The 22,890-nt window shown below is 47.6% G+C and overlaps 1 protein-coding gene and 1 long non-coding RNA gene across 3 annotated transcripts; both read right to left on the reverse strand.

Moving 5' to 3' along the window:
- Nucleotides 1-13,290: 13,290 nt before the first annotated feature.
- On the reverse strand, nucleotides 13,291-14,970 carry LOC129134562 (uncharacterized). Of its 2 annotated transcripts, none has more exons than XR_013185743.1 (2): nucleotides 13,944-14,970; nucleotides 13,291-13,839 (listed from the first exon to the last, which is right to left on the reverse strand). It is a non-coding gene; the product is annotated as an uncharacterized LOC129134562 (long non-coding RNA). The 2 variants fall into 2 exon arrangements; XR_008536179.2 differs by having other exon boundaries at nucleotides 13,291-13,861.
- Nucleotides 14,971-16,560: 1,590 nt separating this feature from the next.
- TMEM147 (transmembrane protein 147) lies at nucleotides 16,561-22,578 on the reverse strand (the record flags this gene model as incomplete). The annotated part of the gene is given in 5 exon segments (XM_077192411.1): nucleotides 16,561-16,703; nucleotides 17,946-18,007; nucleotides 18,009-18,068; nucleotides 21,168-21,252; nucleotides 22,346-22,578. Coding segments are annotated over 5 exon segments (561 nt in total), but the record flags the coding sequence as incomplete, so codon positions are not given.
- Between the last annotated feature and the right edge of the window lie 312 nt (nucleotides 22,579-22,890).

A 22,890-nucleotide genomic window follows, 5' to 3' on the forward strand; every position in this document is an offset into this window, starting at 1 on the left:
CCCCAAAGTCAACCCAAAATTACCCCAAAATGGACCCCAAATAATTCCAAAATCAACCCCGAAATTACTCCAAAATCAACCCAAAATCACCCCAAAATGAACCCAAAATAATTCCAAAATCAACCCCAAAATAATTCCAAAATCACCCAACAAATCACCCCAAAATGAACCCAACCCCAAAGTTCACTCAAAATCAACCCAAAATTACCCCAAAATGAACCCCAAAATTACCCCAAAATGAACCCAAAATAATTCCAAAATCAACCCCAAAATATTTCCAAAATCAACCCAAAATTACCCCAAATTTATCCCAAAATCACCCCAAAATGAACCCAAAATTACCCAAAAATGAACCCCAAAATAACTCCCAAAACAACCCAAAATGAACCCCAAATTTACCCCAAAATCATCCCAAAATTACCCCAAAATGAACCCCAAAATGAACCCCAATATTGCCTCAAAATCACCCCAAAATGAACCCAAAATTACCCGAAAATGAACAATAAATAACTCCAAAATCAACCCAAAATTACCCAAAAATCAACACCAAAATCACCCCAAAATGACCCCAAAATGAGCCCCAAAATTACCCCAAAATGAACCCCAAAATTACCCTAAAATCACCCCAAAACCAACCCCAAAATTGCCCCAAATTGGCCACGCCCCTTTGTGCTCCGCCCCCTTTATCCACGCCCCTTTTGGCCCCACCCCTTAAACCACACCCCCTTGTGCCCCGCCCTTTAACCACACCCCCTTTGTGCCACGCCCCTTTAACCACGCCCTATTTGTGCGCCACCTCTTTAACCACGCCCATTTCCGACCACACCCACATAATCACGCCCCTATAGCCACGCCCCTTTCTGACCTTGCAGCTTTAGCCACGCCCATTTATGTCCCCAAATTTTAAGCCCCGCCCCTTTAACGGCCACACCCCTTTGACCAAGACCTTTAGCCCCGCCCCAATGCCCACTCTAGCCCCTCCCCCTTTAGCCACGCCCATTTCTGACCCCACACCTTTAGCCACGCCCCCATTGTGACCACACCCCTTAAACCCCGCCCCTTTAACCACACCCTTTAGCCACGCCCCCTTTTGCCCTTTAGACCCGCCCACTCAGACACGCCCATTTACGCCTTCACCCCCTTTAAGCCCCGCCCACCTTTGGCAGGGTCTCCGACCAATCGGTAGCGAGGATGGGCCCGGGTGGGCGTGGCCCCGAGCATGAGCCCGCCCCTCGACCACTGCACGGCCACGCCCACCCGGGCCCTGCAGCGAAGCTCCGCCCCCTGACCCAGAACCACGCTGTGATTGGCCGGTTCCTCCAGGAAGGGCGGGGCCAAGGGGGCGGAGCCTGAGGGGGGAGAGGGAGCGGCCTCTGAGTGACCCCGAGTGACCTCTGACCCCTGTGTGACCCCGGCGTGACCCCTGCCTGACCTTTGACCCTGCAGCTCCCGATGGCCGCCAGCGCCAGCACCGCCTGCCCCGGGGGTCAAAGGTCAGAGGTCAACCCCCCAAAAATTTCACCCCAAAATTCACCAAATTTTCCCCTAAAATCGATCCTAAAATCCCCAAAATTTCCCCCCCAAAATCGTGAAAATTTCCCCCCAAAAAATTCCCCAAAAAATTCCCCCCAAACCCCTCTGGGACCCCCCCCCAATAAAACCCACCCAAAATCCCCCAAAATTCCCCAAAAAACCCCCTCAGGACACCCCAAAATCCCCCAAAATTCCCCCCCAAAATCCCCCAAAATTCCCCAAAAAATCCCCTCAGGACACCCCAAAATCCCCCAAAATTCCCCCAAATTCCTTCAGGACACCCCAAACCCACGCAGAATCCCCCAAAGTTCCCCCAAAATTTTTAGGGACCCCCCCCAAATTTCCTCCAGACCCCTCAGGGACCCCCAAAATTCCCCCAAATCCCCTCAGGACCCCCCCAAATCCCCCAAAATTCCTCTAAAACCCCCAAAATCTCCCCAAAATTCTTTCAGGACCTCCCCGCAAATTCTTTCAGGACCCCCAAAATGACCCCAAATTCCCCGAAATTTCCCCAGATCCCCCCAAAATTCTCCTCGAAACCCCTCAGGACTCCCCAAATTCTCCCCCCCAAAACCTTTTGGGACCCCCTCCCAAAATCATCCCCAAATTCCCCCCAAATCCCCCAAAAATTCCCCAAATTCCCCCCAAATCCCCCTAAGACCCATTGGGACCCCCCAAAATTCTCCCAAATCCCCCCAAAATTCCCCAAATTCCTCCCAAATAATTTCAGGAGCCCCCAAAATTCCCCCAAATTCCCACCGGGACCCCCCCAAATTCCCCTAAAACCTCTCGGGACCCCCCAAAAATTCCCCCAAATTCCCACCGGGACCCCCCAAAATTCCCCCAAAATCCCCTTGGGGACCCCAGATTCCCCCCAAATCCCCCCCAAATCCCTTCAGGATCCCCAAAATTCCCCCAAATTTCTTTCGGGACCCCCCCAAACCCCCCCAAATTCCCCCCAAATCCCCCCAAGATCCCCCCAAACATCCCCTAAACCCCTCAGGACCCCCCCAAAATCCCCCCAAATTCTTCCAGACCTCCCCAAAATGCCCCAAAATGCCCCAAAATTCCACTAACCCCCCCCCAGGACCCCCCAAATTCTTTCAGGACCCCCCCAAAATCCCCCCCAAATGGTTCGAGACCCCCCCAAAATCCCCTTGGGGCCCCCCCAGATTGTCCCCAAATTCCCCCAAATTCTACCCGGGACCCCCCAAAATTCCCCCAAATTCCACCCAGGACCCCCCAAACTTCCCCTAAACCCCTCAGGACCCCAAAAAATTCCCCAAAATTCCCCTCAGGACCCCCCCAAAATCCCCCCAAATGTCCCCAAAATCCCCTCGGCACCCCCCAAAATAACCCAAAATCCCCCTAAATTCCACTAAACCCCCCAGGACCCCCCCAAATTCTCTCAGGACCCCTCAAATCCCCCCCAAATGGTTCGGGACCCACCCAAAATTCCCCAAAATCCCCTCGGGACCCCCCAGATCCCCCCCAAAACTCCCCCAAACCCACCCAGGACCCCCCCAAAATCCCCCCAAATTCTTCCAGGACCCCCCAATCCCCCCCAAATTCCCCTAAAACCTCTCGGGCCCCCCCCAAATTGTCCCCAAATCCCCCAAATCCCGGCCGGGGACCCCCCCAAAATTCCCCCAAATTCCCCCCCGGCCCCTCCCCCACTCACCCAGCCCAGCCCCTCCCCCATCCCCGCTCGCGCCCCGCCGCCTTTGGGGGGGGGAGGGGCCCCGGGACCCCCTTTTTGGGGGGAGGGGGGCGGGGCTTGAGGCCACGCCCCCAGGGCTCGGCCACGCCCCCTCCGCGCGCTCCCATTGGCGGAGCCGGGATCGGGAATTTGGGGAATGCGGGGGAGGGGCGGGGGCCGGGGAGGGGGGGGGAGGGGCGGGACGGGAACCCCCCCCGGAATTCCCCGAAATGGCAGAAAATGCCCCAAAATCAGCGAAAAATGGCACAAAACGCCCCAAAATTCACAAAAAATGGCACAAAATGCCCCAAAATCAACCAAAAATGGCACAAAATGCCCCAAAATTCACCAAAAATGGCACAAAATGCCCCAAAATCAACGAAAAATGGCACAAAATGCCCCAAAATCAGCAGAAATCCACAAAATTCACCCCAAATGCCCCAAAATCCACCCGAAATTCCCCAAAATCCCCCAAATTCACCCGAAATTCCCCAAGATTCCACAAATTTCCCCCCAAATTCTCCAAAATTCACCCCAAAATTCCCTCAAAATCCCCCCAAAATTCCCCCAAATCCCCACAGATTCACCTGCATTACCCAAATTCACCCGAAATTCCCCCAAATTCACCCCAAATTACCCGAAATTCCACCAAATCCCCCCAAAATTTATCCCAAAATTCCGCAAAAGCCCCCCGAAATTCCCCCCAAATTCTCAAAAATCCCCCCAAATTCCCCCAAATCCCCATAAATTCACCTGCATTACCCAAATTCCCACAAATTCACCCTGAATTCCCCAAAATTCGACGAAATTTTACCTGAAACCTTCCCCCGAAATTCCCCCAAATTCACACGAAATTCCACAAAATTAACCCAAAATTCCCCCGAAATTGGGGGGATTTGGGGGGTCCTGAGGGGATTTGGGGGAAATTTTGGGGGGGATTTGGGGGCAATGGGGGGGTGGGAAACTGGGGGGAATTTTTGGGGGGTTTTGAGGAGATTTGGGGGGGGTCCTGAGAGGATTTGGGGGATTTTGGAGGTTCCTGAGGAGATTTTGGGGGGTCCTGAGGGAATCTGGGGGGTCCTGAAGGGATTTGGGGGAATTTTGTGGGGGATTTGGGGGGTCCTGAGGGGATTTGGGGGGGATTTTGGGGGGTCCTGAGGGTGTGAGGGTGGAACTGGGGGGTCCTGAAGGGTTTTGGGGGGGTTTTGAGGGGATTTGGGGGATTTTGGAGGTTCCTGAGGGGATCTGGGTGATCCTGAGGAGGTTTTGGGGGGTTCTCAGAGTTTTTGGGGGGTTCTGAGGGGATTTGGGGGGATTTTGGGGGTTTTGAGGGGGTTTGGGGGGAGTTTGGAGGTTCCTGAGGAGGTTTTGGGGGGTCCTGAGGGAACCTGGGGGGAATTTGGGGGATCCTGAGGGGTTTTGGGGGGTCCTGAGAGGATTTGGGGGATTTTGGAGGTTCCTGAGGAGGTTTTGGGGGTCCTGAGGGGATTTGGGGGATTCTGAGGGGAACCGGGGGGGTGCTGTGGGGAATTGGGGGGGATTTTGGGGGTCCTGAGGGGGTGAGGGTGGAATTGGAAGTTCCTGAGAGGATTTGAGGGGAATTTGGGGGGGTTTTGCGGGGATTTGAGGGGAATTTAGGGGGGGTTTTGAGGGGATTTGGGGGATTTTGGAGGTTCCTGAGGGGATTTGGGGGGAAATTTGGGGGGGATCCTGAGGGGGTTTTGCGGGATTCTGAGGGGAACTGCGGGGGATTTAGGAGGATTTGAGGGGATTTGGGGGATTTTGGAGGATCCCGAGGGGATTTGGGTGATCCTGAGGAGGTTTTGGGTGATTTGAGGGGATTTGGGGGGTCCTGAGGAGATTTGAGGGGAATTTTGTGGGGGATTTGGGGTCAATGGGGGGGAACTGAGGGGGATTTAGGGGTCCTGAGGGGATTTGGGGGGGGATTTACAGGGGGTTTGAGGGCATTTGGAGGTTCCTGAGGGGATTTGGGTGATCCTGAGGAGGTTTTGGGGGATTTGAGGGGTTTTGGGGGGTCCTGAGAGGATTTAGGGGGAATTTAGGGGAGTTTTGAGAGGATTTTGGGGGGAATTTAGGGGAGTTTTGAGGGGATTTGGGGGGAATTTTGGGGGTTCCCGAGGGCATCTGGGTGATCCTGAGGAGGTTTTGGGAGATCCTGAGGGGAACTGGGGGCTCCTGAGGGGATTTGGGGGGAATTTAGGGGGGTTTTGAGGGGATTTGGGGGGTCCTGAGAGGATTTGAGGGAGTTTGGAGGTTCCTGAGGGGATTTGGGGGGCTCCTGAGGAGGTTTTGGGGGGTCCTGAGGGGATCTGGGGGGGTCCTGAGGGGATTTAGGGGGAATTTTGGGGGGGATTTGGGTGCAATGGGGGGAACTGGGGGGGGTCCTGAGGGGATTTGGGGGGTCCTGAGGGGGATTTGGGGGGAATTTAGGGGGGGTTTTGAGGGGATTTGGGGGATTTTGGAGGTTCCTGAGGGGATTTGGGGGGAATTTAGGGGGGTTTTGAGGGGATTTGGGGGATTTTGGAGGTTCCTGAGGGGATTTGGGGGGAATTTCGGGTGATCCTGAGGGGTTTTTGGGGGATTCTGAGGGGAACTGGGGGGGTCCTGAGGGGAACTGGGGGGGATTTAGGAGGATTTGAGGGGATTTGGGGGAGTTTGGAGGTTCCTGAGGGGATTTGGGTGATCCTGAGGAGGTTTTGGGTGATTTGAGGGGTTTTGGGGGTCCTGAGGGGATTTTGGGGGAATTTAGGGGGGGTTTTGAGGGGTTTTGGGGGTTCTGAGAGGATTTGGGGGGGATTTTGGCGGGATTTGAGGGGATTTGGGGGAGTTTGGAGGGTCCTGAGGGGATTTGGGGTGTCCTGAGGAGGTTTTGGGGGGTCCTGAGGGAACCTGGGGGAATTTGGGGGATCCTGAGGGGACCTGGGGGGTCCTGAGGGGAATTTGGGGGAATTTAGGGGGGGTTTGAGGGGATTTGGGAGATTTTGGAGGTTCCTGAGGGGATTTGCCCAGGTGAGCCCAGGTAAACCCCAGGTACAGCCCAGGCCCAGCCCCTCCCTGCCCTCGATCCCCTCCCTTCCCCCCTTTTTCCCCCCAATAAAGGCACAGGTGACCCCGCCAGGTGTGTTCAGGCATGTTCAGGTGTGTTCAGGCGTGTTTAGGTCTGTCCAGGTGTGTCCAGGTGTGTTCAGGTGTGTTCAGGCGTGTTCAGGCATGTTTGGGTGTGTTCAGGCGTGTTCAGGCGTGTTCAGGTGTGTTCAGGTGTGTTCAGGTGCATTCAGCTGTGTTCAGGCGTGTTCAGGTGTGTTCAGGCGTGTTCAGGTGTGTTCAGGCGTGTTCAGGTGCCTTCAGGCGTGTTCAGGTGTGTTCAGGTGCATTCAGGTGCGTTCAGGCGTGTTCAGCTGTGTTCAGGTGTGTTCAGGCGTGTTCAGGCGTGTTCAGGTGTGTTCAGGTGCATTCAGGTGCATTCAGGTGCGTTCAGGTGTGTTCAGGCATGTTCAGCTGTGTTCAGGTGCGTTCAGGTGCGTTCAGCTGTGTTCAGGTGTGTTCAGGTGTGTTCAGGCGTGTTCAGGTGTGTTCAGGCGTGTTCAGGCGTGTTCAGGCGTGTTCAGGTGTGTTCAGGTGTGTTTATTGCATGGAGAAACGCCCCCAAAATCATCTCAAAAAATTTTTTAAAAATCCACAAAAATTGCAGAAGCCCCACCCCAACAAAATCCCCCCCCCAAAAAATCCCAAAATTAAAAAAATGCCCCAAAAAATTTGAAAAAAAATTCACAAAAAATCCCCAAAATCCTCCCCCCTCAAAAAAAAAAAAAAAGCCAAAAATATTAAAAAAAACATTGCACAAAAAAAAATCCCCCCCCCAAAAAATGCCCCCCAACAAGACCCAAAATAATGCAACCCCCTCCCAAAATATTAAAAAAAAATCCCCCCAAAAAATCTCCCAAAACAAAAAAAAAAGACCGAAAAAATTTAAAAAAAATTGCACAAAAAATGCCCCAAAATCTTGAAAAGAAAATTTTAAAAAAAACCCCCAAAAATCGCACAAAATACCCCAAAAATCCCCCCCAAAATCTCCCAAAATAAAAAAAAATCACCCAAAAAATTTTTTTAAAAAATTGCACAAAAAATTGCCAAAATCCAAAAAAATGCAAAAACATACCTCAAAAAAAAAAAAAAAAAATTTAAAAAACCCAAAAAATCCCAAAAAATCTCCCAAAATAAAAAAAAAAACACCCAAAAAATTTTTAAAAAATTGAACAAAAAAATGCCCCCAAAACTTGAAAAAAAAATTAAAAAAAAATCCCGCCAAAAATTAAAAAAAAACAACCAAAAAATTGCACAAAATACCCCCAAAAAATTCCCCCCAAAAGAATCCCCCCAACAAAACCCAAAGAAATGCAAAACCCCCCGTAAAATACCCAAAAAATCTCCCATAATAAAAAAAATCACCCAAAAAATTTTATTTAAAAAATTGCACAAAAAAAATTGCCAAAATCCCCAAAAAATGCAAAAAACATACCCCAAAATAAAAAAACCAAAAAATCACTTAAAAATCGCACCAAAAATGCCCCCAAAACTTAAAAAAAAAAATTAAAAAAAAAATACCCCCCAAAAATTGCACAAAATCCCCCCAAAAAATCCCCTCAACAAAACCCAAAAAATGAAACCCCCCCCAAAAAATCTCAAAAAATCTCCCAAATAAAAAAAAACCACCCAAATATTTTTACAAATTTGGACAAAAAAATGCCCACAAAACGTAAAAAAATTTTTAAAAATCCCGTGAAAAATTTAAAAAAATCCCCCCAAAAAAACCACCAAAAATTGCACAAAATCCCAAAAAATATCCCAAAATAAAAAAAACACCCCCCAAATTTTTTTTTTTAAAATTGCACAAAAAATGCCCGCAAAACTTAAAAAAATAATAAAAATTAAAAATCGCCCCAAAAATTAAAAAAAAAAAAAAAGGACAAAATACCCTAAAAATCTCCCCAAAATCCCAAAAAATTCAACAAAAAATTCAACAAAAAAATACCCCAAATTAAAAAAAAAAAAAAAAATTCCGCCAAAAATAAAAAAATACCCCCCAAAATTTGCAAATAATATCCTAAAATCCCCCCAAAATTCCCCCAAAAATCCCAAAAATTTAAAAAAATTCAACCAAAAAACACCCCAAATTCTTAAAAAATAAAAATAAATTTAAAAAATCCAGCCAAAAATTAAAAAAAAAACCCCAAAAATTGGACAAAATACCCCAAAAAATCAAAAAAAAACCCCATCCAAAATCCCAAAAAATAAATAAAAAATTCAACAAAAAAAAAACCCCCAAATTTCTAAAAAAAAATTTAAAAATCCCACCAAAATTTTAAATCAACCCAAAAATTTGCACAAAATCCCCCAAAAATCCCCCAAAAAATCCCCCCCAAAATCCCAAAAAATAGATAAAACTTTAACAAAAAAATACCCTAAATTCCTAAAAAATAAAAATAAATAAATAAATCCAGCCAACAATTAAAAAAAAAAAAACCAAAAATTTGCACAAAATACCCCAAAAATCCCCCCAAAAATCCCCCCCAAAGTTTAACAAAAAAATACCCCAAATTCCTAAAAAAAAAAAAAAAAAAAAATCCCGCCAAAAATTTTAAAAATACCCCCAAAAATACCAAAAAAATCTCCTCCAAAATCCCAAAAAATAGATAAAAAATTCAACGAAAAAATACCCTAAATTCCTAAAAAATAAAAATAAATTTTAAAAATCCCGCCAAAAATTAAAAAAAAAACCAAAAAAATTGCACAAAATACCCTGAAAATCCCAAAAAGTCCCATCAAAATCGCAAAAAATTTAAAAAAATGTTCAACAAAAAATACCCAAAATTCCTAAAAAAAAAAAAATTAAAAAACCCAGCCAAAAATTTTTAAAAAAGCAAAAAATTTGCACAAAATACCCTGAAAATCCAAAAAAAAATCCCCCCCAAAATCCCAAAAAATGGATAAAAGTTCAACAAAAAAATACCCCCAAATTCCTAAAAAAATGGAAAAAAAAATTTTAAAATCCCCCCAAAAATTACAAAAAACCCCAAAAATTTGCACAAAATACCCTAAAAATCCAAAAAAACCCCACCAAAAATCCCGAAAAATATAAAAAATTCAACTAAAAATATCCCAAATTCCTAAAAAATAAAAATAAATCTAAAAAAAAAATCCCACCAAAAATTTTTTTAAAAACCCAAAAATTTGCACAAAATACCCCAAAAATCCAAAAAAATCGCCCCCAAAAATCGGAAAAAATTTTAAAAATTCAACAAAAAATACCCTAAATTCCTAAAAAAAAAAAAAAAAAAAATCCCGCCAAAAATTAAAAAAAACCCCAAGAAATTGGACAAAATACCCTAAAAATCAAAAAAAAACCCCCCACCCAAATCCCGAAAAATAAATAAAAAATTCAACAAAAAAATACCCAAAATTCCTAAAAAAAAAAAAAAAATCCTGCCGAAAATTAAAAAAAAAAAGCCTCAAAAAATTGCACAAAATGCCCCAAAAATCCCCCAAAACATCCCCCGAAAATCCAAAAAAAAAAAAAAATTAACAAAAAATACCCCCAAAATCCTAAAAAAATCCCCTAAAAATTAAAAAAATCCCTCCAAAAATCTGAAAAAAATACTTTAAAAAAACCCCAAAAAATCCAAAAAAAGTATAAAAAACCGAAAAAAAAAAAAAAATCCGCTCAAAATAATTTTTAAAATCTCCTAAAAAATTGCAAAAAAAATCCAAAAGAAATTCCCCCAATCACAAAAAGCACAAAAAGCCCAAAAAAAGCCGAAAATGGCGGCTGTGGCAAAAGGGCAGAAAATGGCGGCTGTGGCAAAAGGGGCTCAAAATGGCGGCTGTCGTAAAAAGGGCTCAAAATGGCGGCTGCTGTAAAAAGGGCTCAAAATGGCGGCTGTCGTCAAAGGGGCTCAAAATGGCGGCTGTCGTAAAAAGGGGCTCAAAATGGCGGCTGCCGTAAAAGGGGCTCAAAATGGCGGCTGTGGCAATAGGGGCTCAAAATGGCGGCTGCCGTAAAAGGGGCTCAAAATGGCGGCTGTCGTAAAAAGGGCTCAAAATGGCGGCTGTCGTAAAAGGGGCTCAAAATGGCGGCTGTCGTAAAGCGGCCGTAAAGTGCGGGTGACGTAAATGGGGCCCGTAAAGCCCGGATGTCGCAAAAGGTGCCGTAAAGCAGAACTGTCGTAAACTGTGCCATAAAGCGCGACTGTCGTAAAAGGTGCCGTAAAGCGCGACTGTCGTAAAACGGCCGTAAAGTGCTACTGTCGTAAAAGCGGCAGTAAAGCCGCGACTGTCGCAAAACGGCCGTAAAGTAAAACTGTCGTAAATTGGGCCGTAAAGCGCAACTGTCGCAAAAGCGGCCGTAAAGCGCGACTGTCGTAAAACTGCCGTAAAGCAGAACTGTCGTAAAAGGTACCGTAAAGTGCGACTGTCGTAAAAGCGGTCGTAAAGCGCGGATGTCGTAAAAGGTGCCGTAAAGCGCGGATGTCGCAAAAAGTGCCGTAAAGTGCGACTGTCGTAAAAAAGGGGTCGTAAAGCGCGGATGTCGTAAAAGCGCCGTAAAGCGCGACTGTCGCAAAAGGTGCCGTAAAGCGCCACTGTCGCAAAATGGGCCGTAAAGCGCGACTGTCGCAAAAGTTGCCGTAAAGCGCGACTGTCGCAAAGCACAAGTGTCGTAAAATGAGCCGAAAATCGCGGCTGTCGCAAAATGGCCGTTCAGCCTCCCGGATTGGATTTTATTGCATTTTCCCAGTGCTGCCGTTCAGCCGTGTTTATCAGAGCCTTTGCACGCGGGTGTTTTAAGCACTTTAAATGGCCTCTCCCGCCGCGCCGTGGCTGCCGCGGGGCCCGCTCCCAGCCCTCGGGCGCTGCTCAAGCCCCGTTTGCTGCACGGGCGGTGCCCGCAGCCTCCGCCCCGCCCCTCCCGCGACTCCACCCCTCGCCGCCCGCCGTGAGTCTGCAGCGGGAACCGCCCCCCGCCTCCCCTTGGCACCGCGCGGCTTCCGTAGCCGCGGCCCCCGCCCCCTTCTCCCCTTGGCACCGCGCGGCTTCCGTACCCGCGGCCCCCGCCCCCTCCCGCCGCCGCCGCTTCTCCCCCGCTCTCGCGATTGCGGCCGCTCCTGCCGCCCCCCCCCGTCCCCCCTCGCCCCCTTTGCTGGCGCAGCAGCGCCGGTTCTGGCCCCGGTCCCGCCGTAGCTGCCGCGTCTTTGCCGTTCCCCGCGGCTCCGGGATCTGCGGTGCCGAGCGCGAGCCCGGCGCGGCCGCGCCGCGTCCCCAGCGCCCCCTGTGCGCGTTGCCGCCCCCCCAACCCCGGCGTTCCGAGCTGCCCACGGGCCCCGGGCCGGGCAGACGCCCCCGGTCCACCCCGTCCCTGCCGCCGTTTCGGCGCCATCTCCCGGTCCCGCCACAGCACCGGGGCCCGCCCAGCCACCCCGTGCCGGCGCCGCGGCGTCCGCACCGGCGGCTGCGACCCCTCCCGCCGCTCCTCCCGCCACCCCGGGATCATCTCCCGCCGCCGCCGCCGCCCGTGGTCGCTTCCCCGCTCCTGCCGCCGCCGCCGCTCCATGGCGGCCGAGCCGCGCCTTCCCCCCCGCACCCTCCCGTTTCAGAGCCGCTGGACGGCGCGGCCCCGCCGCCTCCCGCACCCGCGGCCCGTCCCGGCGTTCCCTTTCACGGCCGCAGCCGCGGCCCCGGCGCCCGTTCCCGCAGCTCCCGCCGCCTGCTTCCGGATCAGCGGCGCCGCTTCCGGGATCAGCCGCGCGCATGCGCAGTTCGATCTGCGCGGCCCCGCCGCCGTCGTCCCCCCCCCGTTGCTTTGGCCGCAGCTTTGGCGCAGCCGGGTCCCGGTTATTGGCGATTAATGGCGGCGTTAATTGGTGATTAATTGGCGCTTAATAGCGGCGTTAATTGAGGATTTATTAGCTATTAATAGCGGCGTAATTTAAGGATTTATTAGCGATTATTAGCGGCGTAATTTAAGGATTTATTAGCGATTAATAGCAGCGGTAATTAAAGATTATTGGTATTAATAGCGGCGTTAAGGATTTATTAGCGATTAATAGCAGCGTTAATTAAGGATTATATAGAGATTAATGGCCGCATTTATTGGTGATTGATTTGCGATTAATAGCGGCATTAATTAATGATTAATTAGTGCTAAATGGCGGCATTAATAAATTGTTAATTAGCAATTAATGGGAGATTAATGCCGGCTTTATTAATGATTAATTAGCGATTAATGGAGATTGATGATGGCATTAATTAAGGTATAATTAACGTTTAATTGCAGCATTAATGACTGATTAATGACAGCATTAATTAATGACTCATTAGCGATTAATGGGAGATTAATTGAGGGGGAAAATGCAAATTTTGGGAGAAAAATTTGGGAATTTTTGGGGGGAAAAATTGGGAAATTTTGGGGGAAAAAAGCAGAATTTGAGGGAAAAGTTGGAATTTTTTGGGGGAAAATTGGGAATTTTGGAGGAAAATTTTGGGGAAAATTTTGGGGAATTTTGGGGGAAAATTTTTGGGAATTTAGGGGGAGGAAATTGGGAATTTCAGAGGGAAAAATTGGGAATTTTGGGGAAAATTGGGAATTTTGGAAGAAAATTTTTGGGGAATTTTGGGAAAATTTTGGGGAATTTGGGGGGAGGAAATTGGGAATTTCAGGGGAAAAATTGGGAAATTTTGGGGAGTAAAAAAAGGGAATTTTTGGGCAGGAAATTTGGAGGAGAAAAGGAAATTTTGGGGGGAAAAACTTGGAAATTTTGGGGCAGGAAATTGGAATTTGGGAGGGAATTTTAAGACGAAAAATTTGGAATTTTGGGGAAATTTTGGGGGAGAAAATTGGGAATTTTAGGGGGGGAAAATTGGGAATTTTGGGGGGAAAATTTTGGGGAATTCTGAGGAATTTTCTGAGGAGAAAATGAAATTTAAATAAAATTTAAAATTCAAATTTATTTAAAAGAGGAAATAAAGGCAGAGGCGACTCATTCGGGGTGTCCAGGTGCGTTTATTGCTCGGGGAAGGGGCACATTTGCATATCCGGACCACGCCCACTGCACACCTGGGGGTCGTTTACATACTTAGGCCACGCCCATTCACAATTGGGCCACGCCCACTGACCACCTGGGGTCATTTACATACTTAGGCCACGCCCATTGCAGACATGGGGGGTATTTACATACCAGGGCCACACCCATTGCACACCTGGGGGTCATTTACATACTTAGGCCACGCCCATGCACACCTGGGGATCATTTGCATAACTGGGCCACGCCCATTGCACACCTGGGGGTGATTTACATACTTAGGCCACGCCCATTCACATCCGGGAGTCATTTACATACCTGGAGCACGCCCATTCACACCTGGGCATTTACATACCTGGACCACGCCCATTCACACCTGCGGATCATTTGCATACTTAGGCCACGCCCATTCACACCTGGGACTCATGTACTCATTTACATACCTGGGCCACGCCCGCCACACACCTGGGTGTCATTTACTCATTTACATGCCTAGGCCACACCCATTCACAACTGGGCCACGCCCACTGCACACCTGCGGGTCATTTGCATACTTTGGTCACCGCCCATTCACACCTGGGGATCATTTGCATACCTGGTCCACACCCATTGCACACCTGGGGGTCATTTACATACTTAGGCCACGCCCATTGCAGACTGGGGGGTCGTTTACATATGAGGCCACGCCCACTGCAGAGCTCAGGGTAATTTACATAACTGGACCACGCCCATTCACACCTGGGGTCATTTACATACCTTGGCCACACCCATTCACACCTGGGGGTAGTTTACATACCTGGACCACGCCATTGCCGACTTCGGGATAATTTGCATATGTAGGCCACACCCACCACACACCTGGGTTACATTTACTCATTTACATACACGTCAGAATCATTTACATAACTGGACCATGCCCATTCACAGGTGGGGGTAATTTGCATACCTAGCCACACCCACTGTACACCTGGGGGTAATTTACATACATAGGCCACGCCATTGCACACCTGGGGTCACTTACTCATTTACATACCTGGGTCACACCCATTCACACCTGGACCACGCCCACTGCACATGTCGGGATCATTTGCATACCTGGACCAGGCCCATTCACACCTGGGGTAATTTACATCCTTAGGCCACGCCCATTCACACCTGGGGATCATTTGCATACCATGGCCACGCCCACATCACACCCTAACTCACCAATTTTCACCAATTTCCCTCAAATTTTCACGGATTTTCCCAAATTTTCGCCGATTTTCCCAATTTGGTGACCCAGGTGCATCTCAGGTGCCCCCAAACTCTCCAATTTTCACCAATTTCCCTCAAATTTTCACCAAATTTTCCCCAAATTTTTGCCATTTTTCCCTCCCAGGTGTGCCCAGGTGCAGCTCAGGTGTCCCCAAACTCTCCAATTTTCACCGATTTCCCTCAAATTTTCACTGATTTTCCCCATTTTTCTGCCCCCAGGTGTGCCCAGGTGTCCCCAAATCCTCGAATTTTCACGGATTTTCACCAAATTTTCACGGATTTTCACCAAATTTTCGCCATTTTTCCTCCCGGGTGTGCCCAGGTGCAGCTCAGGTGCCCCCAAACTCTCAAATTTTCGCGGATTTTCCTCAAATTTCACCGATTTCCCTCAAATTTCACCATTTTTCCCATATTTGTGCCCCAGGTGTCCCAAATCCTCAAATTTTCGCGGATTTCCTCAAATTTTCACGGATTTTCCTCAAATTTTCCAAATTTTTGCTGTTTTTCCCCATTTCAGAGCCCCCAGGTGTGCCCAGGTGTGCCCAGATCCATCTCAGGTGTCCCCAAACGCTCCAAGTTTCACCAATTTCCCTCAAATTTTCACGGATTTCCCTCAAATTTTCACCGTTTTTCACCAAATTTTCCCAAATTTTCACCAAATTTTCCCAAATTTTCGCTGTTTTTCCCATTTCGTGCCCCCAGGTGTGCCCAGGTGTAGCTCAGGTGTCCCCAAACTCTCCAATTTCTGCGCATTTCCCTCAAATTTCGCGCATTTCCTCAAATTTTCACCGATTTCCCTCAAATTTTCACGGATTCCCTCAAATTTTCACCGATTTTCCCCAAATTTTCACCGTTTTTCCCAAATTTTCACCTTTTTTCCCCATTTTCGTGCCCCCAGGTGCGCCCAGGTGGCTCAGGGGGGCGGCAGCAGGGGCACCAGCAGCCTCATGGCCCCCAGGTGTGCCCAGGTGTCCCCAAACACTCAAATTATCACCGATTTTCCTCAAATTTTCACCGTTTTCCCTCAAATTTTCACCAAATTTTCCCAAATTTTCACCGTTTTTCCCCATTTTGGTGCCCCCCAGGTGTGCCCAGATCCATCTCAGGTGCCCCCACACGCTCCAAATTTCACCGATTTCCCTCAAATTTTCACCGATTTTCCTCAAATTTTCACGGATTTTCACCAAATTTTCACCGATTTTCACCAAATTTTCACCAAATTTTCCCAAATTTTCGCTGTTTCTCCCCATTTCGTGCCCCCAAGGTGCGCCCAGGTGGCTCAGGGGGGCGGCAGCAGGGGCACCAGCAGCCTCATGGCCCCAGGTGTGCCCAGGTGTCCCCAACACTCAAATTTTCACGATTTTCCCCAAATTTTCACCGTTTTTTCCCAAATTTTCACCTTTTTTCCCCATTTCGTGCCCCCAGGTGTGCCCAGGTGGCTCAGGGGGGCGGCAGCAGGGGCACCAGCAGCCTCATGGCCCCCAGGTGTGCCCAGGTGTCCCCAAACACTCAAATTTTCACCGATTTTCACCAAATTTTCACCGATTTCCCTCAAATTTTCCTCAAATTTTCCCAATTTTTGCTGTTTTCCCCATTTTCGTGCCCCCAGGTGTGCCCAGGTGTGCCCAGATCCATCTCATCTCAGGTGCCCCCACACGCTCCAATTTTCATGGATTTCCCTCAAATTTTCACGGATTTTTCCTCAAATTTTCACGGATTTCCCTCAAATTTTCACCGTTTTTCCCCAAATTTTCACCGTTTTTCCCCAAATTTTCGCCTTTTTTCCCCATTTCGTGCCCCAGGTGTGCCCAGGTGGCTCAGGGGGCGGCAGCAGGGGCACCAGCAGCCTCATGGCCCCCAGGTGTGCCCAGGTGTCCCCAAACACTCAAATTTTCGCGGATTTTCACCAAATTTTCACCGATTTTCACCAAATTTTCGCCGTTTTTTCCCAAATTTTCGCTGTTTTTCCCCATTTTGGCACCCCCAGGTGCGCCCAGGTGGCTCAGGGGGGCGGCAGCAGGGGCACCAGCAGCCTCATGGCCCCCAGCCCCAGCGCCGCCGCCCCCAGCGCCCGCAGCCCCAGCGCCCCCCAGGGGCCCAGGCCCAGCGCTTGCCCCGCCCACCTGTGGGAGGAGCCAAAAAAATTTAATTAATCATTAATAATTCTTAATTCACTCATAAATCCTTATTACCACCCAATTCAGATCCCCGCCCGCCCATTAATCGGTTAATTATTATTCATGAATAATAATTATTCGTTAATGAATAATTAATGAGTTGTCCCCATTAAGAACCCTCCTTGGTTAATTAGTTAATTGATTGTTAATTAGGGCTGTGATCGGGAAGCCCTTGTGGGCGCCGTCCCCAGAATTAATGAGCTGATTAATTAAGTATTATTTATTAATAATTTTTATATATAATATATAAATATAATAAAAATATGAATAATTATTAATTATATATAAATAATTATATTATATATAAATAAATATATAAATATTAATTATGTATTATTTATTAAGTATTAATTAATACTGCTAATAAAAAGAAGATAAATTAATAATAATAGCAATAATAATTATTATTATAATAGGAATAATAATAGTTATAATAATAGGTATAATAATGATTATAATAATAGGAATAATAATTATAATAATAGTAATAATAGAATAGTAATAGTAATAATATTAATAATAATATTAGTAATAATAGTAATAATAATAGTAAAAAAATAAAGTAGTAATAGTAATAATATTAGTAATAATAATAAACAATAATTATTATTACTTCTATAATTAATTCATTTATTAACTATAATATTAATCATTAATAATACAAATAAAGAATAATAATGAATAGCTATAAAAGCAATGTTAATGAACTAATTATTAAATCAATTAGTAAATTAATAGTAAATCAATTAATTTGAATTCTAACATTATTTATATTAGAATTAATTATATTAATGATTATTAATTAATTATAATATTTTTATATACAATATATATTTAATTATTTTAAGTTATATATCATTATAAAATAACAATTATTATAATTATTTCTATATTAATTAGCTACAGGAAGTAATACTAACAAGTTAATTAATTACTTCGCTAATTACCCAATCAGGAACCCCTTATAGCCTCCTCCCCATCAATAATTACCTAATTAATTAATTAATTAATTAATTAGCTGATCACCCCCATCAGGAACCCTTCACAAACCCTTCCCACCTTCAATCCCTTAATTACCTCACGAATAATTAACGAACCCCAAAGCCCCCAAGTTCCATCTCCCGTTCCCATTAATGAACAATTAATGAATAATTAAGCCAATTAATTAATAATGGATTAATTAATTACCCGATCAGGAATCCCTCGTAGGCGGCGGCCGCCAGGAGCCCCCCCAGGGGCAGCCGCAGGGGGGGAGGGGAGGTCGTGGCGCCCCGAGGCCCAAAGGAGCGCGGCCGCGGCCACGTGGCGCACCTGGAAACCAGTATAAACCAGTATAAACCAGTATGGACCAGTATAAACCAGTATGGACCAGTATGGACCAGTATGGACAGTATGGACCAGTATAAACCAGTATAAACCAGTATGGACCAGTGCCCCGAGGCCCAAAGGAGCGCGGCCGCGGCCACGTGGCGCACCTGGAAACCAGTATGGACCAGTATGGACCAGTATAAACCAGTATAAACCAGTATGGACCAGTACGGACCCATAGAACCCCATAGAAATGAATAGAAACCAGTATAAACCAGTAACCCCAAACCCCCTCCCAGTTCCCTCCCAGTCCCTCCAGTCCCTCCCAGTTTATCCCAGTCCATTCCCAGTCCCTCCCAGTATAAACCAGTAACCCCAAATCCCCCTTTAACCCTTTCCCCAGTCCCTCCCAATCCCTCCCAGTCCATTCCAGTCCCTCCCAGTTTATCCAGTCCATTCCCAGTCCCTCCCAGTACAAACCAGTACAAACCAGTATAACTCACCAGGCTGATGTTGGAGTCCAGCCCCATCTGGAGGTGCCTCCAGTCCCTCCCAGTATAAACCAGTAACCCCAAATCCCCCTTTAACCCTTTCCCTGTCCCTCCCAGTCGCTCCCAGTCCCTCCCAGTCCCTCCCAGTACAAACCAGTCCAAACCAGTAACCCCAAATCCCCCTTTAACCCTTTCCCAGTCCCTTCCAGTCCATTCCCAGTCCTCCCAGTCCCTCCCAGTACAAACCAGTCCAAACCAGTAACCCCAAATCCCCCTTTAACCCTTTCCCAGTCCCTCCTAGTTTATCCCAGTCCCCTCCCAGTCCCTCCCAGTCCCTCCCAGTATAAACCAATCCTTCCCAGTCCTTCCCAGTCCCTCCAGTACAAACCAGTACAAACCAGTATAACTCACCAGGCTGATGCTGGAGTCCAGCCCCATCTGGAGGTGCTCCAGTCCCTCCCAGTCCCTCCCAGTACAAACCAGTAACCCCAAATCCCCCTTTAACCCTTTCCCAGTCCCTCCCAGTCCATTCCCAGTCCCTCCCAGTTTATCCCAGTCCATTCCCAGTCCCTCCCAGTACAAACCAGTACAAACCAGTCCCTCCCAGTACAAACCAGTACAAACCAGTATAACTCACCAGGCTGATGTTGGAGTCCAGCCCCATCTGGAGGTGCCATCCCAGTCCCTCCCAGTCCAAACCAGTAACCCCAAATCCCCCTTTAACCCTTTCCCAGTCCCTTCCAGTCCATTCCCAGTCCCTCCCAGTACAAACCAGTCCAAACCAGTAACCCAAATCCCCCTTTAACCCTTTCCCAGTCCCTCCTAGTTTATCCCAGTCCCTCCCAGTTTATCCCAGTCCATTCCCAGTCCCTCCCAGTACAAACCAGTACAAACCAGTTTGACTCACCAGGCTGATGTTGGAGTCCAGCCCCATCTGGAGGTGCCTCCCAGTCCCTCCCAGTACAAACCAGTAACCCAAATCCCCCTTTAACCCTTTCCCAGTCCCTCCCAGTCCCACCAATCCCCTCCAGTTCCCTCCCAGTCCATCCAGTATAAACCAATCCCTTCCCAGTCCCTCCCAGTCCCTCCCAGTCCCTCCAGTACAAACCAGTATAAACCAGTACAAACCAGTATAACTCACCAGGCTGATGTTGGAGTCCGGCCCCATCTGGAGGTGCCTCCAGTCCCTCCCAGTATAAACCAGTCCAAACCAGTAAACCCAAATCCATCTTTAACCCTTTCCAGTCCCTCCCAGTTTATCCCAGTCCATTCCCAGTCCCTCCCAGTTTATCCCAGTCCCCTCCCAGTCCATTCCAGTCCCTCCCAGTATAACCCAGTCCATTCCCAGTCCCTCCAGTCCCTCCAGTATAAACCAGTAACCCCAAATCCCCCTTTAACCCTTTCCCAGTCCCTCCAGTCCATCCCAGTAACCCCAAATCCCCTCCCAGTATAACCCAGTCCATTCCAGTCCCTCCCAGTCCAAACCAGTAACCCCAAATCCCTTCCCAGTCCATTCCAGTCCCTCCCAGTCCCTCCCAGTACAAACCAGTATAACCCAGTTTGACTCCCCAGGCTGATGTTGGAGTCTGGCCCCATCTGGAGGTGCCTCCCAGTCCCTCCCAGTATAAACCAGTAACCCCAAATCCCCTCCCAGTCCCTCCCAGTATAAACAGTAACACCAAATCCCCTTTAACCCTTTCCCAGTCCCTCCCCAGTATAACCCAGTCCATTCCAGTCCCTCCCCAGTCCCTCCCAGTACAACCAGTCCAAACCAGTAACCCCAAATCCATCTTTAACCCTTTCCCAGTCCCTCCCAGTTTATCCCAGTCCATTCCCAGTCCCTCCCAGTACAAACCAGTACAAACCAGTATAACTCACCAGGCTGATGTTGGAGTCCAGCCCCATCTGGAGGTGCCTCCCAGTCCCTCCCAGTACAAACCAGTAACCCCAAATCCCCCTTTAACCCTTTCCCAGTCCTCCCAGTCCCTCCCAGTCCCTCCCCAGTCCCTCCCAGTATAAACCAATCCCTTCCCAGTCCCTCCCAGTATAAACCAATCCCTTCCCAGTCCCTCCCAGTATAAACCAATCCCTTCCCAGTCCCTTCCCAGTCCCTCCCAGTACAAACCAGTACAAACCAGTATAACTCACCAGGCTGATGTTGGAGTCCAGCCCATCTGGAGGTGCCTCCCAGTCCTCCCAGTACAAAACCAGTAACCCCAAATCCCCCTTTAACCCTTTCCCTGTCCCTCCCAGTCCCTCCAGTCCCTCCCAGTCCATTCCAGTCCCTCCCAGTTTATCCCAGTCCATTCCCAGTCCCTCCCAGTCCCTCCCAGTACAAACCAGTACAAACCAGTTTGACTCACCAGGCTGATGTTGGAGTCCAGCCCCATCTGGAGGTGCCTCCCAGTCCCTCCCAGTATAAACCAGTCCAAACCAGTAACCCCAAATCCATCTTTAACCCTTTCCCAGTCCCTCCCAGTCCATTCCAGTCCCTCCCAGTTTATCCAGTCCATTCCCAGTCCCTCCCAGTTTATCCCAGTCCATTCCCAGTCCATTCCCAGTCCCTCCCAGTCCCTCCCAGTACAAACCAGTACAAACCAGTATAACTCACCAGGCTGATGTTGGAGTCCAGCCCCATCTGGAGGTGCCTCCAGTCGAACTCCACCCCCCGCGCCCCCACCCAGAGGGGGACACACCTGAAATGGGGGGGAGGGGAGGGGTCAAAAATCCCAAAATTCCCAAATTCACCCCAAAAACCCAAAATCCCAAAATTCCCCAAAATTCCCACCAAAAAAATTCCAAAATTCCAAAAAAATTCCCAGGAAAATTCCTCAAATTCCCATTTTTTTTCCTCATTTTTTCCTCCCAAAAAATCCCCCCCAAAAATTCCCAGATTTTCCCCAAAAGTTCCCAAATTTTGCCCCAAAATTTCCAAAATTTGCCCCAAAATCCTCAGAAAATCCCAAAACTCCCCAAAAATCGCCTTGAATTTCCCCAAAAAATTCATTTTCCCCTCAAGCTTTCATCCCCCAAACCCTCTCAAAATTCCCCAAAATTCCCAGAAAATTCTCCCAAAATCCCCCAAAAATTTCCCTGAAAATTTCTCCCAAAATTCCCCAAAAATTTTCCCCAAAATTCCCAAAAAAATTCCCTGAAAATTTTCCCAAAATTCCCCAAAAATTCCCCGAAAATCGCCTGCAAAACTCAGAAAAATCCCCAAAACTTCCATCAAAATTTCCAAAAAATCCTGAAATTTCGCCCCAAAAATTCCCCCAAATTTCCCTGAAAATTCCCCAAATTTCCCTGAAAATTCCCAAAACTTCCCAAAAAATTCCCCAAAATTCCTGAATAAAACCCAAAAAATTCCCCAAAATTCCCAAATTTTCTCTCCAAATCCCATGAAAAATCCCCCAAAAAATTCAAAAAAAATCAATTTTTTCCCTATTTTACCCCAAAAAAATTGCCCCAAAATTTTCTGAATAAACCTGAAAAATCCAAAATTCCCAAAAAATTCCCCCCAAAAAAATTAACAAAAAATTCCATTTTTTTCCTTTTTTACCCCAAAAATTCCTGATTAAAACCTGAAAATTCCCAAATTTCCCCTGCAAATCCCCCAAAATCCCATGAAAAATCCCCCAAAATTCAAAAAAAATTCAATTTTTTCCCCGTTTTTTTGCCCTAAAACTCCCCAAACCCCCCCAAAAAGCCCTGAATTTTCCCCAAATTCCCGAATTTTCCCCAAATTCTGGAATTTTCCCAAAATCCCCGATTTTTGCCCCAAATTCCCACCTGGCCGTGAGGAGCTCGGCGCTGGCCCAGCCCAGAGCAGCCACGAGGATCCGGAGCTCGCCCCGGCCCCCGCCCCGGCCCAGCGCCAACTGCAGCCCCCCAAGGTCAGCAACATCAACTGTGGCCCGCAGAAATTCCTGAAAAAACAGAAATTTGGGAAAACAGTGAAAAAATGGGGAAAAACGGTGAAAAAACAGCGAAAAACGGTGAAAAAATGGGGAAAAAAGGTGAAAAATGGAAACAAATGGCGGAAAATGGAAACAAAATGGCGGAAAATGGGGACAAAATGGCGGAAAATGGGGGCAAAATGGCGGAAAATGGGGGGAAATTGGGGTTTTTGAGGAGTTTTGATGGATTTTTTTGGATTTTTGGGATTTTTTGAGGCTTTTTGGGAATTTTTTTAAAGTTTTTTTTTTGGGGGAATTTTTGGGGAATTTTTGGGGATTTTTTGAGGGGATTTTTGGGCCCCGGCCAGCGCCAACTGCAGCCCCCCCAAGGTCAGCAACGTCGACTGTGGCCCGCAGAAATTCCTGAAAAAACAGAAA

The sequence above is a fragment of the Agelaius phoeniceus genome, chromosome 33 (assembly GCF_051311805.1).
Source record: "Agelaius phoeniceus isolate bAgePho1 chromosome 33, bAgePho1.hap1, whole genome shotgun sequence".
Taxonomy (NCBI): domain Eukaryota; kingdom Metazoa; phylum Chordata; class Aves; order Passeriformes; family Icteridae; genus Agelaius; species Agelaius phoeniceus.